This window comes from Lampetra planeri, chromosome 52, assembly GCF_965212315.1.
Source record: "Lampetra planeri chromosome 52, kcLamPlan1.2.h2, whole genome shotgun sequence".
In the NCBI taxonomy this organism is placed as follows: Eukaryota; Metazoa; Chordata; class Hyperoartia; order Petromyzontiformes; family Petromyzontidae; genus Lampetra; species Lampetra planeri.
The window spans coordinates 3,144,494-3,160,150 of record NC_136158.1 but is presented as its reverse complement, the minus strand read 5'-3'; the positions used below and the strand labels follow the sequence as shown (position 1 = coordinate 3,160,150).

At 50.1% G+C, this 15,657-nt stretch overlaps 1 protein-coding gene across 2 annotated transcripts in view; it reads right to left on the bottom strand.

The window, feature by feature from the left end:
* The window catches only part of LOC144734709 (disheveled-associated activator of morphogenesis 2-like), a 128,214-nt gene that overhangs the window by 38,652 nt on the left and 73,905 nt on the right, over positions 1-15,657 (bottom strand). For both annotated transcript variants that reach the window (XM_078617029.1, XM_078617030.1), the window contains 5 exons: positions 13,289-13,408; positions 12,025-12,337; positions 5,779-5,868; positions 4,354-4,428; positions 1,798-1,892 (listed from right to left, as the gene is read on the bottom strand). In XM_078617029.1, coding sequence (XP_078473155.1) covers positions 1,798-1,892; positions 4,354-4,428; positions 5,779-5,868; positions 12,025-12,249 — 485 coding nt within the window. In that variant the 5' untranslated portion in view covers positions 12,250-12,337; positions 13,289-13,408. The remainder of the gene's footprint in view (positions 1-1,797; positions 1,893-4,353; positions 4,429-5,778; positions 5,869-12,024; positions 12,338-13,288; positions 13,409-15,657) is intronic.

The window sequence follows — 15,657 nt, the reverse complement described above, 5'->3', positions numbered from 1 at the left end:
TGCCGGGCCCGGTGCACTCCGAGACCACGTGAAGTGTCCAAGGCTGGCTGGCAGGAGGTCTTGGGTCTCAGTATTATGATGATTATATTCCGAGGCTACTTTCTGCCAGCGTGTGTCGCCCTTATTAAAGAAGGTGGGTTGCACTTACAGCCTAGGCATTACACCATTGGAACCTCCTTTGCCAGTAGCAAAATATGATAATTGTTTTTTTACCCTTTATTCTGGCAACAAAACTGACACCTTTTTTACAAGGGGTCATGTTTGCATTGACCACAATACTCTGATGGTGCATTGTCTTTGAGTTGTGTGCCTTTTGGCATCATCTGGTCCAACACCATGTGAGACTAGGCTCTAAGAAAAGCTGTCTCGGGTGTGGACCAATCAATATCAAGGACAGTGCATACATTATCAAAGTCTAGACATTTATCGTTAAAGCTACACACGTTTAATGTATCGCATTTTTATTCACCAAAAACGGTAGCCCTGTCAATTTGTCTCTTGGTTTACCTTAAAAAAGCAGGTTTTTTGGAAGTGTATAAATTTAATAGAACTGAATGGGTATTCGTCAATAAGCGAGTCATTCATCTTATTGAACGTAGTGGCGCTTACTTGGCTCTGCAGGTTCCTTCACGTGAACTTGGCCGAGTTATTAATATGGAAACAATGTCCAGGGAGTGCTTTGTTTGGATTTGCGAGCAGCTACTTCTTTTAATATTTGACTTTTCAAAATAATTAGTTTGTTGTCCTTCCCCCGCACCTCGGATGAGTACAGTTGACTCCGTACGGTGCGAAAGAAATTCAACATAAAAAACATTTTTTTACCGATGACCTCATTGTCCCTTTTTTACGCTGCACAATCGCAACAACGCCCGTTGTCCGAACTTTTCACAGCTTCAGTAGAAATCGTAAATTATTTAAGAGAGATGGAAAAACCGTCGCAAGGTGAAGATTGAATTATTCATCCCCTTACTCGCAAAAAAACAAAAACAAATATTCAGAGGCCCCAAACGCTCGCGCACAAGCGATGGCGATGACTTTGAAGCAAAAACACCGGGAGGCCTTAAACATGCATGGAAATTGTCCAGGCTTGAGTCAAAAGGCAGACAAATAGCCCCTGAATAATTGAGAGATGAGTCAGAAAGAGATCAAAACAAAGAGGGCCTCGAGTATTAGCTGGCTGTGTGTTGTGCCAGCTGCCGGAGAGAGATTGCCAAGGGAAACAATATTAAACGTTGGTTATTCTGAGGATAGCCTCAACACGCCACAGTGCACTTGTAAAAATTGAGTCATGGACAAAATGTTTACATATAACTGTACAGTCATATATTGCGTGTCATCGAAATATTTCTTAGGAATATGTCATGCAATGACAATAACAATGAGTCATCAAGCTCTGCCAAGCCTGCACCAACGGGATAGTTGAATGTAAGATTGTTTTGTCGCTCATGACCAAATCATCCGAAATTATCCGGATCTCGTCCGAACTCGTAAGGTAGGCACAAGGTTGAGACTGTTATTGCGTGGACGTGTGGCCGACGGGGGCCTGCCAGGTGTTGACGGCATGAAGCTGTGAGGTATGGCTAGAAGTTGAGTGCTCCGTTACATCAAAACCTTAGTTTGTTTTTTAGTCCAGACATGAAATTTGGACATGTATGGCGTGACGTGTCTGCCCACCCGTGTCTGCGTGGTCGTGTCTGCGCGACCGTCTGCCTGCTTGTGTTTGCGTGGCCGTATCTTCCGTTCCGTGTCTGTGTGGCCATGTCTGCCCGTCCGTGTCTGCGTGCATGTGTGCGCTACCGCATGGGCTGCGTCCGGAGCGCCGTCTTCAGGTCTTCCACCACCTTGTTTCGAGCTTCCAACTCCTCCTCGCTGTTCGCTGCCACCGTCTGCATCTGTGGGCCAACCACGAGAGAGGATGTGGTCATGGTCTCACTGGTGAATGGGCCAAAGCTCCCCCACCCACCCTTCATGGATGCCCTGGGACTCATTGGTAAATGGGCTCCGTGCGACTTGAGACTCCCCTGGGACTCGGTGAATGGGCCTCAAGCCCTCCATGGGTGTCCTGGTACTCATTGAAGAATTCTAGATTAGAAGCTTTCGTGACTGCAAGGATTCATACTCTTAGGTTTTTTTCGGTAAAGTCACGTAGGGAAAAATAAATAAATAATAAATAATTTTTTCTAACTTTTTTAACTAATAGAAATAATTATAGAAATAAAATAATAACTTATTATTTTATTTCTATTATAATAACTTATTTTATTTCTATTATTATTTCTATTATTGTTAAATACATTTATTTGCATGATTTATTTATTTCCACCTAAGTGACTTTACCGAAAAAACCTAAGAGTACTCATTGAAGAACTTTGGTCCCTTGACAGGTGAAGGGCCCTTTGCGTGTGACCAAGGACTCGGTGGTGCTGCCCTGGCTGCCTCGGCTGCCCTGGCTGCCCCGGCTGCCCTGGCTGCCCTGGCTGCCCCTGGGGGTCGTCGTTGTCATTGCTGGTGATGCTGGGCCCCGGTTGCACTGCAATGCTGCTCCCCCCCCCCCTCTTCCTTCCCATGTTGCTGGCCTCCTGCACCCTTCTCCTGCACCCTTCTTTTACCCCCAATGTAGTTTTAATATTTTTTGTATAAAGACGCCATGTGAACTAAAATTGTCGTTGTAAACAAAAGACCTTCGTTGGGGCAGCGCAGGACAGATGAAGAGACATTGAGACAGGAACAGCCGGCACATTGACGGAGCGTTTAAACTGACAGAAGGGTCAGACAGGTGAGACATACATGCAAAGAGAGAGAGAGAGAGAGAAAAAACCGACGTGATATGCCAACAGCCACGGTGGCCAATCTGCAATGCACCTCCTCTCACTGTCACCCGGCTAGCCGGTGTTAATCATTTCCTCCACCCTGAGTGCATTTGTTGGGGTCGCGACTGCGACTGGCTTGTCGCTCCGAAACGTATCTGCGATGTCTATTTCTTCAGCCATGACTCACTTCACCGACTTTACTGGCTCCGCTTTGACACGCGTAAACGTCACTGCACACGGCAAGGAGTAACCTATTAATCGCGTGAGCCTTTACACCCATCAACAGAAATATGATCACGCTTTACTGCTTGAACAATATATCCACTTCAGCCGATATACGTTTGACAACGGAATCTGATATCAACTTGGCAGCCTGAATACCTCCCACTGAATCACCCCGAATGCGACTGACCCCCGTCAGATCTCTGAAGCTTAGCGGGATTTTCAGCCTGGTTATTTTCCCGGGATTGATGGGAGACAGCAAGGGGATAGCAGGTGTTTTAGCAGTGGTCTCCGAGGTGACCAGGAGATGCGACGGTACACCAATGTCCTTTGAGATGCTTCTTCAATGATTCAACAACCACTCAAAACAATTGCGGTCGCCCCTTACTCCAAGCGCATGTCGGTTTGATGGACTTTGACAACAAAATCCCTCCGTATGTACCCAACACACCAATGCACGTGTGCAGGACAGGCATTTGCACGTGGAATCTATCCCTTGTCTGTTTACATATCTGTCCGATAGCCACCCTATAACTGTTTACATATTAGTATGATAGCCACACTACATCTGTTTAATGTTTACGTAACTTAATTCTACTCGGTGTAAAAATAATCTCCCCGAGCCAACTTACGTTCCAGGCAATTAATTACACTGGTCAACACACTTTTTCTGGCATAAGGTATTCCAACGGTTGTAAGGTAATTTTGGGGTGCTGATGCCAGATTTGGAATCAGCACCCCAAAATTACCTTAAAACCGTTGGAATACCTTATGCCAGAAAAAGTGTGTTGACCAGTGCAATTAACATTGATTCGATGGGAATTAAGGGGGTTTAGGGGGTAGCAGGTTTCGAAAAGCACATTTGTTGAGCGAAATAAATATTTATGAAATGTAAATAAACTTCATACCCTTGCCGCTGAATGTAATTTAAATCAACAAAGTTATACGCCAAGCGAGACGAATTATATTCGGTAAGGCACAGTCCGCGATAACGCGTGGGATGCGTACGCAGACTGAAGAAAGACCGAGGCGCGTGGGTAGCATCTGGAAACATCTGGAAGCATCCAGCAGCATCCTGCCTCGCGCAACACCGAGCCGAGGCAGCCGCGCTACCGCTTACTCCTACGCGCAGCGACGTAGTTTCGTCCCCTCAATCGCGGTGCATCCAACTCGCGTTATGAAAGCAACGCGTGTTAGAGCAGAACGGACTGTACACTTGACTTCAGACATTCACGAGCCCGTGCGAGCCCGTGCGAGCGCGTGCCCACCCCCCGCCACGCCGCGACGCAGCCGAGGGGTGACCCGAGTGCGCTCGCGTTACCGTTGCCATGGAGGCAAGCTGGTCAATGTAGTAGTCGGGCCAGCTGGTCGCCTGCTTGTTGGGGTCCTCTTGTTCCTGCCAGACAAAACACGCGCGTTCGCAATTCACGGCCTCGAAACTAAACCACAAACTAAACTATAAACAATGTTTTACCTTGGCAGGTAAGGCGGGCGGGGGGGTGGGGGGGGGGAAAGTGACTGGGTCATTCAGGCGGCTAATGCCCTTATCCGGGTCATAATACGGCACCGAGACACCGAATTCAAGCAATGGTCACGCGCGTGCAACACACGCAACACACTGGCCCCAATATCTTTCTGATACCTTGCAGCCATTCACTGGTAAGACCACCTCTTCTGTACTTTACTCAGCTCACCTGGTATCGTCAATTAAGGACATCTCACCGTCCCCAGGTGATTTGCTCATTAGTTTCGATGAAGTTTCTTTGTTCACCAAAGTTGCTGTGCCCGATACCATTGCAATCATTGAAGATTTGGTCCAATAAGGATTGAATGCTGATATACCGGCCTTGGTGAGACACTGCCTCACCAATACATACTTCACCTGGAATGGAACATTCTACAAACAAACTGAAGGCACCCCAATGGGTTCTCCCTTATCTCCGGTTGTAGCCAATATTTTCATGGAAAAATTTGAGACGGACGCCATCCAGGCATCCACTCTTCACCTGTCCCTGTGGAAGAGGTACGTGGATGACACGTTCGTCGTCTGGCCACATGGCCGACTGGCTCTGAACTAATTCCTCAACCACATCAATTCCATACACCCAGCCATCAAATTCACCATTGAGGTATGAAAGGATGGCATGCTACCTTTCTTGGATGTCCTAATCAAAAATGAGCCATCCTGTCTACAGGAAAGTAACCCATACTGACGCCTACCTAAAACCTGATTCCCACCACCTTACATCCCAGAAGAATTCCCTCATCAAAACGCTACACCATAGAGGGCAATGCATCTCCGACCGTGAACACCTGACCAGTGAACTCAAACACGTACACCAAACTCTCAAGGCGAATGGATACTCTGACTACACAATCCGCAAAGCCATCACCCCAACAGTGCGGAAGGAGCCATCTGAGGATCCAATCAAAACCATCACCTTGCCATACATAGCAGGGGTAACCAAAAATATTTCCAAAATCATGAACAAACACAAGATCCAGGTCCGATTGAACACAGTACGTAAAATTTGTGATCCGATCCCATCTGTGAAGGACAAGATTCCTGACATGCAATATCCCGGCATCTACAAACTAAGCTGCATCTACAGGGGGCGCGCGCGCGCGCATAGCGATCAAGGTGAATACACCAGCGGCGTTAACCAGGAGGCTAGGACCACACACATCGGCAATGCCCTCACACGGCACGAAACAGACGAGGGAGAAGGTCGAAGTGAGCAGGTACCTTTTTCTTGCTGCAGTAAATCTGCCACTTCTTTTCGGCCGGAAGGGCGAACATCGCCTCTCTGTGCTTCTCCGTCAGGTCCAGCTCATCCTGGGCAGAGAGACGAAGGCAACAAACAATGGCTCGTCACTCACGACGCACAAAGTGCTTGCCGCATACGAGAGAGCCACAATACCTTGGTGATCTCGTCAAGGAGCACAAAGCATCACGCGAACTCTGGTCAACCTCGCAGCAGCAGCGGCTTTTGACTAACCATCGAACGAAAGACGGTCACCGCATCGCGCGCTTTTAGATACGTTTCTGCGGCCGTCTGGAACGCTCTTTTACTTCCGATATTAGGAAGCTACTGGAGCTGTACACTTTTAAACTCCGATTAGCGTGGTTGGCTACGTATGGTGCGAAAGAAGTTCAACATAGAAATACATATCGAGCACGGCACACACGACGAGGATGGTGCAAGAATCACCAGTGTCGACTATCGTTGTAGAGGTCACTTGCCACTAACGTTAGCCATGGCCGAGAATCGGACTCAGCTCGCCAAACTCATAGCGGGATCGCTATAGCGACTCTGCAACCTAAGCAATTCAAACAATTCATACTGGTAGGAACCTCCTGGTTACACCAGCCTACAGGGGATTATTGTGTCCGTCCGTCCGTCGTGCATCCAAAAATAGGAGGGGTGGGGCTGGGTGGAGAGGGGAGGGTGGGGAGGGGCTGGGTGGGGAGAGTGGGGAGGGGCTGGGTGGGGAGGGGCTGGGTGGGGAGGGTGGGGAGGGGCTGGGTGGGGAGGGGAGGGTGGGGATGGGTGGGGAGGGGAGGGTGGGGATGGGCTGGGTGGGGATGGGCTGGGTGGGGAGGGTGGGGCTGGTCACCCTGTGGTGCCCTTATAAAACTCAACGTTTAACCTACTCACGCCGGCTTGTGCCCGCCCTCACAGTCGGCCATATTGGCGGAATACACCACGCCGCCGTTGACCCTCACCATTGACCGAGCAACCCAACGTTCCTACCAGCTCCCTCCGCAGTAATGTGTTAATTTCACCGTCATATTGAATAAAAAACATACAAAAATAAAACATTAATTAAAACAACATAAAAGTCATGTTTACATGAAAAGCTGCGAATGGCATCATTGACATGTGGCCTGTGTTTCAGGTTTCAGAGTACTCATGTCAACAGCAGGAAAGACACACAAGCCAATGAGATTTGAATGGTGTCACGTGAACAATAGAGGGCAAGTACTAAATGTAAGAAAATCTTAAGGCGGCCAAGTGGCTATGCAGTCTGAACGGCTGGGCCAGTAACGCCAAGGCCCTGGGTTCGAATCCAGGCAGCCACCTCTGACTAATCCGGGTCCCTCAATTGTGTAAGTGAGTTGATCCTCAATAACCACACACACACACACAAAATGAACCCATCACATTAAATTTACTTTTGCTATATTCCAGCTCTGAGAATTAAAACAAATATCGGTTTGACTGCCACGTGACGAAGGTGGCAGGGTGGATGAATATTTTTATTTGACCAGGTAAGCCCCACTGACCTATATAGCTCTTTGTGAGAAGCGACCTGGCCACAAATGATAGCCAAGTGGCTTATCATGTGGAAATTTATAGCAGACAAATACTCGAAACGCACGTTGATTTTAAATTTGGAGGGGAAAAAAACTGGAGGACGAGTAGCAAAATTCACGTGACCACGGGGAGAGAGAGAGAGACACGCAAACTCCAAATATACAGGTGTCAGGGTCGAACCCACGACCTCATGTATACCAGGCGAGTAAGTTAACATCTTGCCACCGTGGCGAGATCTTGAAAAATCAGAGGTTACTTGAATGTATTATCCGCTTCGGTCGGCCTTTCTCTCGCAAAAAGGGGTGGCACTCCTCTGCGAGAGATCCGACTGGATCCTCCGTCTCGCGACATCGCACCAAGAGCACAGCCGCGAAAAAAAAGAAAGTCGAGTGCAATCGATAAATTACACAAGAGTCTGTCTCTTCGCATAAGAGCAGCACAGCACGCAAGTCCAAATTCAAGGGGACGTTTGGTAAGAGGGCTGCACCGAAGAGTTACGAGGACAAACGACTCCAAGTCACGAGCTTCTGGCCAAAGGATGTCAAAGCCCGCCAACGAAACGCACGCGACAAACAAAAAGGATTCAGAATGGACAACGCTCGCCACCGGCGACACCAGGGCTCAACGGAGCAGAAATAACCGCAACTGTCGCGTCTGCCACGAGGCACCCGGTGACGAGACTTCGCGAGCGGTCCTTGTCACACAGAGTCAGTCGCAATCTGTCACTCGAGGTCAACGTCCTCAGAGACTGCGTACACGCGGCACTGCGCGTGCACGAGCGGGTGTGTTGTGGTGGCGGCACGTGGCGAGCGCTAGTTGTAGCGGTTAGCGCACTGCGCCACAGACCCGGCGAGCCGAGTTCGATTCCCGCTCGTGAAAAACATCCGTGACGTGTATATATAAACCGGTCCTGGGCCTTGCCTAGGTCGGCTAAGCTTTAACTGCGTAACTGGTGCAGTGTGCAAACATGACCACCGAGGAGACCGAGGCGGCAAGGCGTGGTGCTGGCAACACCACCCCCTCGTGCGCCACGTAGCCTGCATAGCTGTTCACGAACTTCACTTGCCCCACAGACTGTGTAGGCTAGACGTGGATCCTTGTCTTTGTGTTGTGGCACGGATGTGAGCTGGCAGTGGGAATGGCAGGTGGTGCATCGGCCAGTTGTCTCAGTCCATTAACTCATAACACCTGGGTGTGTGCCATGACCTCCTACCAGCGAGCCAGAGAGACCCTTCACGCAGCCTCAAACAAATCTAAGACAGTTGCCAATGCGAAGCTCAAGAAAGTCTCGTTCCATTCTAGTTTTCCTGGCGGAGCTTGTGTTCCCACTTAACACATTCCTGCGGAGGGAGCTGGTAGGAACGTTGAGTTGCTCGGTCAATGGCCAGGGTCAACGGCGGCGTGTTGTATTCCGCAAATATGGCAGACTGTGAGGGCGGGCACAAGCCGGCGTGAGTAGGTTAAACGTTGAGTTTTATAAGGGCACCACGGGGTGACCAGCCCCTCCCCACACAGCCCCACCCCTCCCACCCCCCATCCAGCCCCACCCTCCCCACCCAGCCCCTCCCCCCACCCTCCCCACCCAGCCCCTCCCCACCCTCCCCACCCAGTCCCTCCCCACCCTCTCCACCCTCCCCACCCAGCCCCTCCCCACCCAGACCCTCCCCACCCTCCCCTCCACACCCTCCCCACCCAGCCCCTCCCCACCCTCCCCTCCCTCCCCACCCAGCCCCTCCCTGCACGACGGACACAATAATCCCCTGTGGGCTGGTGTAACCAGGAGGTTCCTACCAGTATTACAACCATTGCCTACTTGTGCATCAAAGGCTCACAGGAGAGATGGTGCCGCGGGGGTAAAGGTTAGCACACTCGTCCAAAACGTCACCAGTTCGAATCCATCTCCCTGCCGCGGCGAATAAAACAACGGCGCTAGTTTCTTAAATCTCCCTGCCTCCGTCCACCAAGTTGTGCAAATGGGTGCATCATAGTTCACTGACCGGCGTTCGTGTGTGGTGTTTGGTATAGGGTGGCTACTCCTACATTTTCCAACACATCTGGCCAGCATGGAATAAGCAGGTCATAAAATACGCCCAAGAGAGGCTCGGCTAAAAACTCACTCACGTGGAGGCTCTTCTACTAGCAGTGGTGTGCGTACGCGATTGCCGGGCTGCACATCGACACTTTTTAAACGAACAGAGGGGAAACATCAACGCACGGCCATCGTATGAAGCAGCTGGAGCCGTTTAGTTGAGCAGGATGGTGCGGCATTACTGTCGAGATGTTAAAAGAAGGGCCAAAGCAGATGGTGGAAAATTATATAAGATGCATATGCTTATTAAAGCTGCCCGGAGTAGGGAATTGTTGCCATTATCAAAGCATTATGTAAGGAGGGGTGTGGGGTGCCCGCGTGCGGGTTAAGGTGGGCGGTGGAGCGGGAGGGTTTCAGTGCAACTGTGGAGCTTTCCCAGGAAGAGGATCTGCAGAGTTTTTTTTTCTGCAAAGTTTTTTGCCGAGCGGCGGGACGCGAAGACGGGGGAGACGCGTGCTGCGGTGATAGGCGCGGCGCAGCGGCGACGACGACGACAACGACACCCCGCAATGACAGCGTTGACATCGCTGGCGGAGATGACAATGAGGAGGGCAAATCATTTTACACGGTCTACGGCAAACAGCGCGCGCTCCATTACTCCGCGACGGTGGATCACAATGGCTACGAGGCTGACATTGTCCGCGAGAATGTCGCGTGTCACTGACCCGGATCGTGGGAAGCGATGAGTAACGACCATGCTGACACGTAACAAGCGAGCGAACAATCAAGCCGCCGGGTAAGCAGTTGACAGAGTGACGTTGACATGCGGTTTGACATTGATGTGACCCACTAGCGCCGATACATCTCACAGCAGCGGCTTTCAGACGGCCATCGAGAAAAGACGGTCAACGCGTCGTGCGCTTTCAAGCGGGCTTCCGCGACCGTCTGGAATGCTCTTCCGTCACTGTAGCTATGCACTTTTAAATCTAGATTGAAAACTAATTTCTTCAGAACTGCCTTTTGTGTTTAGTTTGTTGTCCTTCCCCCGCACCTCTCGATTGGCACGGTTGGCTGCGCACGGTGCGAAAGAAGTTCTACATGCGTACATACGTAGTCAATCCGGGATCGGATTGGGAGCTAGTGGGGGGGGCGGAGGTAGGATCTAAGGATCAAGGTGATGGGGTCTGATTTACGGGCGCAGGTAACAAGTGTGGCACCCTCCAAAGAGAGGGGTCCACAGCGGAGATTGCTCCACCCCCTACCCACCTCCTCCCCCCCACAGATAACGTGACACTTCAACCGGTGTCTCGGACCAACAAAGGAAATGAGAAGTGGCCATCACTCATTTGCGTGCGGGAGGCACGTTGACCTCTTGAAATGGTGAAATTGTTATCAAAGGATAGCAAAAACTAAGACCCCCCTCCCCCTTCCCAAACCATCCTCAGATGTGGACTCTTGCGGGTATAATCCCTCTCTCGATACCAACTGGGTGAGGCCGCGTTTGTTCTACCGGCTCAAGTCCTCAGGTTACCCTCCCCACGCCGGCCCACCCTTTCCCCTCCCTCTCTCCCCCTGATTGTCCCCAGGCCGTAACTGTCCTCCGATTCTCTGCGCGAGCCGAAGCCCGAGCCGGAATCCCATTGTCGTAAATTTTGTCAATTCATACAACGGCTTGACTCGCTTGTTTAATGCACGTTTAAATGAAAAGTGAAAAACAAACTGACTTTGTACATTTCGATTTAAAGCTTTCGTGCCTGCAGGGATTCATCTTCTTGGTTCTTTCGGTAAAGTCACGTAGAAGGGAAAGACCAGGTCTGTCTCCCCGACAGACCTGGTCTTCACCTGAGGACGGCTGTATGCGTTGTGGCCGAAACGTCGTGAGAATAATTTTATTATGTTTTATTTTTATTATTTTATTATTTCCCTTCTACGTGACTTTACCGAAAGAACCAAGAAGATGACTTTGTACACTTCAAACTAATCTCCGTGAAGCTCTTCACACCATCCAGCGCTGAGGCTGTGCGGTCCTGCCCGAGTTGTACCGTCGTTTGATCCTTTATGTTAGCACTGCTAGCGAGCAAGATGGGATAACAATCGTGGCAGCGAGCAACGGGGTTTGAAGGAACCAAGGGGAGCCTTGCGCGTCGCGTCAAACGTCGCTCCCGATTTGCAAAGAATCTCAACAAAAAATCTAACGGTATGGGGATTGTTTAACACGTAGGCTTTCGCGACCAACATGATTCACAATCAAGGTTTTTGTGGGTTAGATCGCGTACGTATAAATGTGTGGTTAACCAACCACCACCCAACACAGCCAAATTAGTAAGGTCTGTCACTTCTGGCAAAAATTCCAATTCTTGAAAATCGCCTGATGAAGGTGGTAGTAATCACCAGCGAAACGTCGTAATCAAATTGTAAATGTTGTGGGTTTACTCTCCAACACACCGCACTTTGCTGAAGTAGTAACCAATTGGCACGTGTCGTTTACGTGACAAACCTTACTAATTGGCCGTGTCGGGTGGTAGCGGGTTTAACGACACATTTATATTTACGCGATATAACCCAAAAAAACCTTTATCATTAATAGTTTGGTGGGAAAAAAAGTAAACAAAAAAAACACCCTCTCCTCCGCGCGCCCTCTCACCACGAGCTCGGAAAACTTGGCGTTGAGCTCGTCGGCGGCGGGCAGGGGCGGCACCTCCTCGGCGGGCTGCAGCGGGAAGGCGCTGTCCTGCACGAAGCCGTACGTGATCTCGGGCGGCTCGTCGCCACGGCAGCTGCACGCGCCGCCGCGGAAGCAGCAGCAGAGCGCCCAGCAGCAGAGCGGGCGCCGGCCAGCGCCGGCCGCCGCCCTCTTGCGTGGGGCCATCGGTGGCACCGTCCGTCCGTCGGTCGGTCAGTCGGAGAGGCAGCGGCGATGCCCCCTTTTGCCACTTCTCCTGCGCGCCCGGGCTCGTCTAAAGAGCAAACGGAACGAGGGAGATATACGCGCGCAGGTTTGAGGAAAACCAGCACACTGTGGCCGAGAGGTCGAGTGCTGTTCTGTAATTGAGACGGGTTCTGCGTTTCTTTACATCTCGTAAGGAGCATTTTTTTAAATATACGATCCCCAGCATCGGTTACGGGATAAAGCGGATATGCAAGCATGCTACCAGCTGTTGTCGCTTTCAGATCTGCCCCTACTAGACATCTGTGAAAAAGAGCTTCATAGCTAATTGGATTCTTCCAGTCTAAATTAAGATTCTGATATGAAGAAGCCATGAAAAGAGATTCCTTCCGATCGTGAGATGACCGATGGCAGCATTTAGAACAAAAATAATCACTGTTCAAGACATGCGGCGATTCTCACACGTACAATTCACATTGTTTACGCTTTTAAGTTGACGCAACAATTGCCACGGCGAACCCTGTGATGATACCGACTGTTAACGGGATGAGCACAACTAAAAGGAAGCAAAAGTCTTCAATGTGCAGGCCCACAGACAAGTCAACTGAGAACCATTCTAGACATCACGCCATCGTTGGCGAGACACGGCCCGCGGGCCCGGCGCATTGCTAGCACGACGCAGACCGGGTGAGCAATTAGCGTGGTTGACTACGTACGGTGCGAAAAGAACCGGTAGCTCATTTCGACGCTGTGTTAACCGAGGTTCGTGGTTCGAGCCCGCCAACCGTCCTGATTAATACTGTGAGTCTATTGCCTGTGTAAATACGTGTTGTCTACTTCACAACAATGACAAACCGCCATTCGCTAAGTGACGGTTGACCACGGCGCTTGTGGGCGGGGGGTGGGGCACCTCATCCACCGCACGCCACGCCCCGCTCAGCTGCGTGACGGGTGACGAGAATGACTACAACGACGACGACTACAACGACGACGACCACCACCACCGAAGCCCCGGTTTTACCTGAAGCCGGCGGAAGATGGCAGCGCCCGTTTGGCTACAGCGTCGCTCGATCGCAGGCGACGGGAGCCCTTCCTCTTTTCAAGACAGCGCCCGCATTGTCGATGTAGTCACCGCCGCAGTCTTCAAACGCGAGTGGGCCAAACAAATGTTGCGTTGGGTGGGGCGAGAGTGAGGGGTGGTGGGGAGTTGCACAGACAACAACACGAACAGTATTAACATTTGATATTTAATTACACACACAAGGGCCACACTCAGAATTGACAACAGATGGAGGCATCGCATCACGTACAAGTTATTCTTGTACGCAGAGTTTGATGCGTCCCACATGGGGCCATCTGCACTGTACACGAAACAAAACAACAAAAGAATCACCCGCGTAGCCATCGTACGGACCTGGTGAGGCAAGTGCCGTTAGCGAGCACCCGTCAACCGAACTGGACGACTGGCAGAATGCGCCACCGGTAAATTCCCACTGTGTCAACTTGCCGTGTTTTGGCCACCTGATGTTCTGCTCGTTCTCGTGCGCAACCTTTTTTTGCCTTCAATTGGTTCTGAAAGGCGACTGCCACCAGCCACTCAATAACATAATTCACATCAGCCGCGCCTCCGATTATCCCGCACCTCCGATTAGCACGGTTGGGTACGTACGGTGCTAAAGAAGTTCAACATACATACATTCCCCCTCCAGAGGCCGCTCTTGAAATTAAAGGTATAAATTGTCAGCTAATCTGCTCACTACTTGGTCTTCTTATACCACGTTAGATAATTTCACCGAAAGCCTGTGCAATGTTCAATCATCTTGATTTGAGGCTTTCGTGACTGCAGGAATCCATACTCTTTGGTTCTTTCGGTAAAGTCGCGTAAGTTTAAAATTAAATAAATCACGACGTTTCGGGCGCAACACAAGCATCCGTCATCAGGTGGGAAAGCTTCGTCATTAGGTGGGAAAGAACCAAAGAGTATAATGTTCAATCATCTATGTCTATCCAGCCAAACAAGAGGAGCTAACCGGACATTGTCTGACCCAGCCAAAGATATCTTCACCTGCCGGAGGAGCTCACTGATGGGGACTTTGTCCGGATCACCCGTGCATATGTGAGCTCTTGAAACGATCCCAATTCAGAAAAACCAACGATGGACCATAGGGAGGCCAACTTGCAATGCTTAAAAGCCAGCGAGGGCGTCCACACTTCACAAACACCAAGAAGATATGGCACGACTGTGGCAGAGAAGACGCAGAAGTTGGTGAGCAGCGACACAATAAATATTGGCTATATGAATGGTTACCCGTTTTTATCGTTGCATATGGCAATATGTTTCGGAGGTAAATGCAAATAAAATTTAATTATTACTTTTATTAATTTTAATTTTATTTTTTACCTACGTGACTTTACCGGAAAAACCTAAGAGTATGTAAATGCAAATGTCGAGGCCTGCTGGCCACAAGAGGACTTCAGGAGAGAGTTGGTGTAGTTTTGCCATTCCTCCTCCATTGAATTTAGCGCAGACTACAGTGGCGTGCTATGCGGCCTATAGTTTGGGTTGCATGGCCACGAACGCACCACTTGTGTCTTCACTATTTATGAAGGAGATGTGTGCAAAGCGGCCTGGTGAAGTTCTGATGCGGTTGACGGTTACATCATTGGCGAGTGCATGAGCGGATGAGTGGGTGAGTGAGTTGATGGTTCTACCACCGGTGTCTTCAAGGAACGTCATAGCCAGGAGGTGTTACGATTGGGTCTGAAATTAGGCGTTTATTCCGAACGTCCGCATTGTTACACATTTTGAGTTGGTGGCCGCTGGCTCTGACACAAGCCAGCGAATCCTGCCGCGTCCCTTCGTGTCAATTAATTCTCGTCTTCTCGTGGCGACGGAGTGACTAAGAATCACGCTCGCGTTTTAATGTATTCACAAGTTGATTGCATTAGCATTTCAGTGTTTAATTATCCGTTGTTTATTTTAGTTGCCTACTGGCGCGTGGTCATTCATCACGGTCACAATTAACAAGGCATTGTTAAAACAACGTTATTATGGTGGGCGAATGTTTCAAGCAATGCCCTCCACCCCTTCTTGTTATGTTGCTGTTACTATGAAGAAGGGTCATTGAACTGCCTTCGGACAGCTGTTTTTGGGATTACGGGATCACTGATAAAATGGTTAAATTGTTCTCACTTGCATGCACACACCCGCTCCAAAGGGAGCACTGTGCTGGGCCGATTAGGCAAGCAGGGAGAAACTATCAAGTCAGCAAAACTGTCAGTCTCTCGCTTGCCGAATGTTCAGTGATGCTCACCACAGTGGTGAGATGTTAGCTACCTCGCCTGGTATATAGAAGGTCGTGGGTTTGATCCCGACCCTGACGCCTGCAG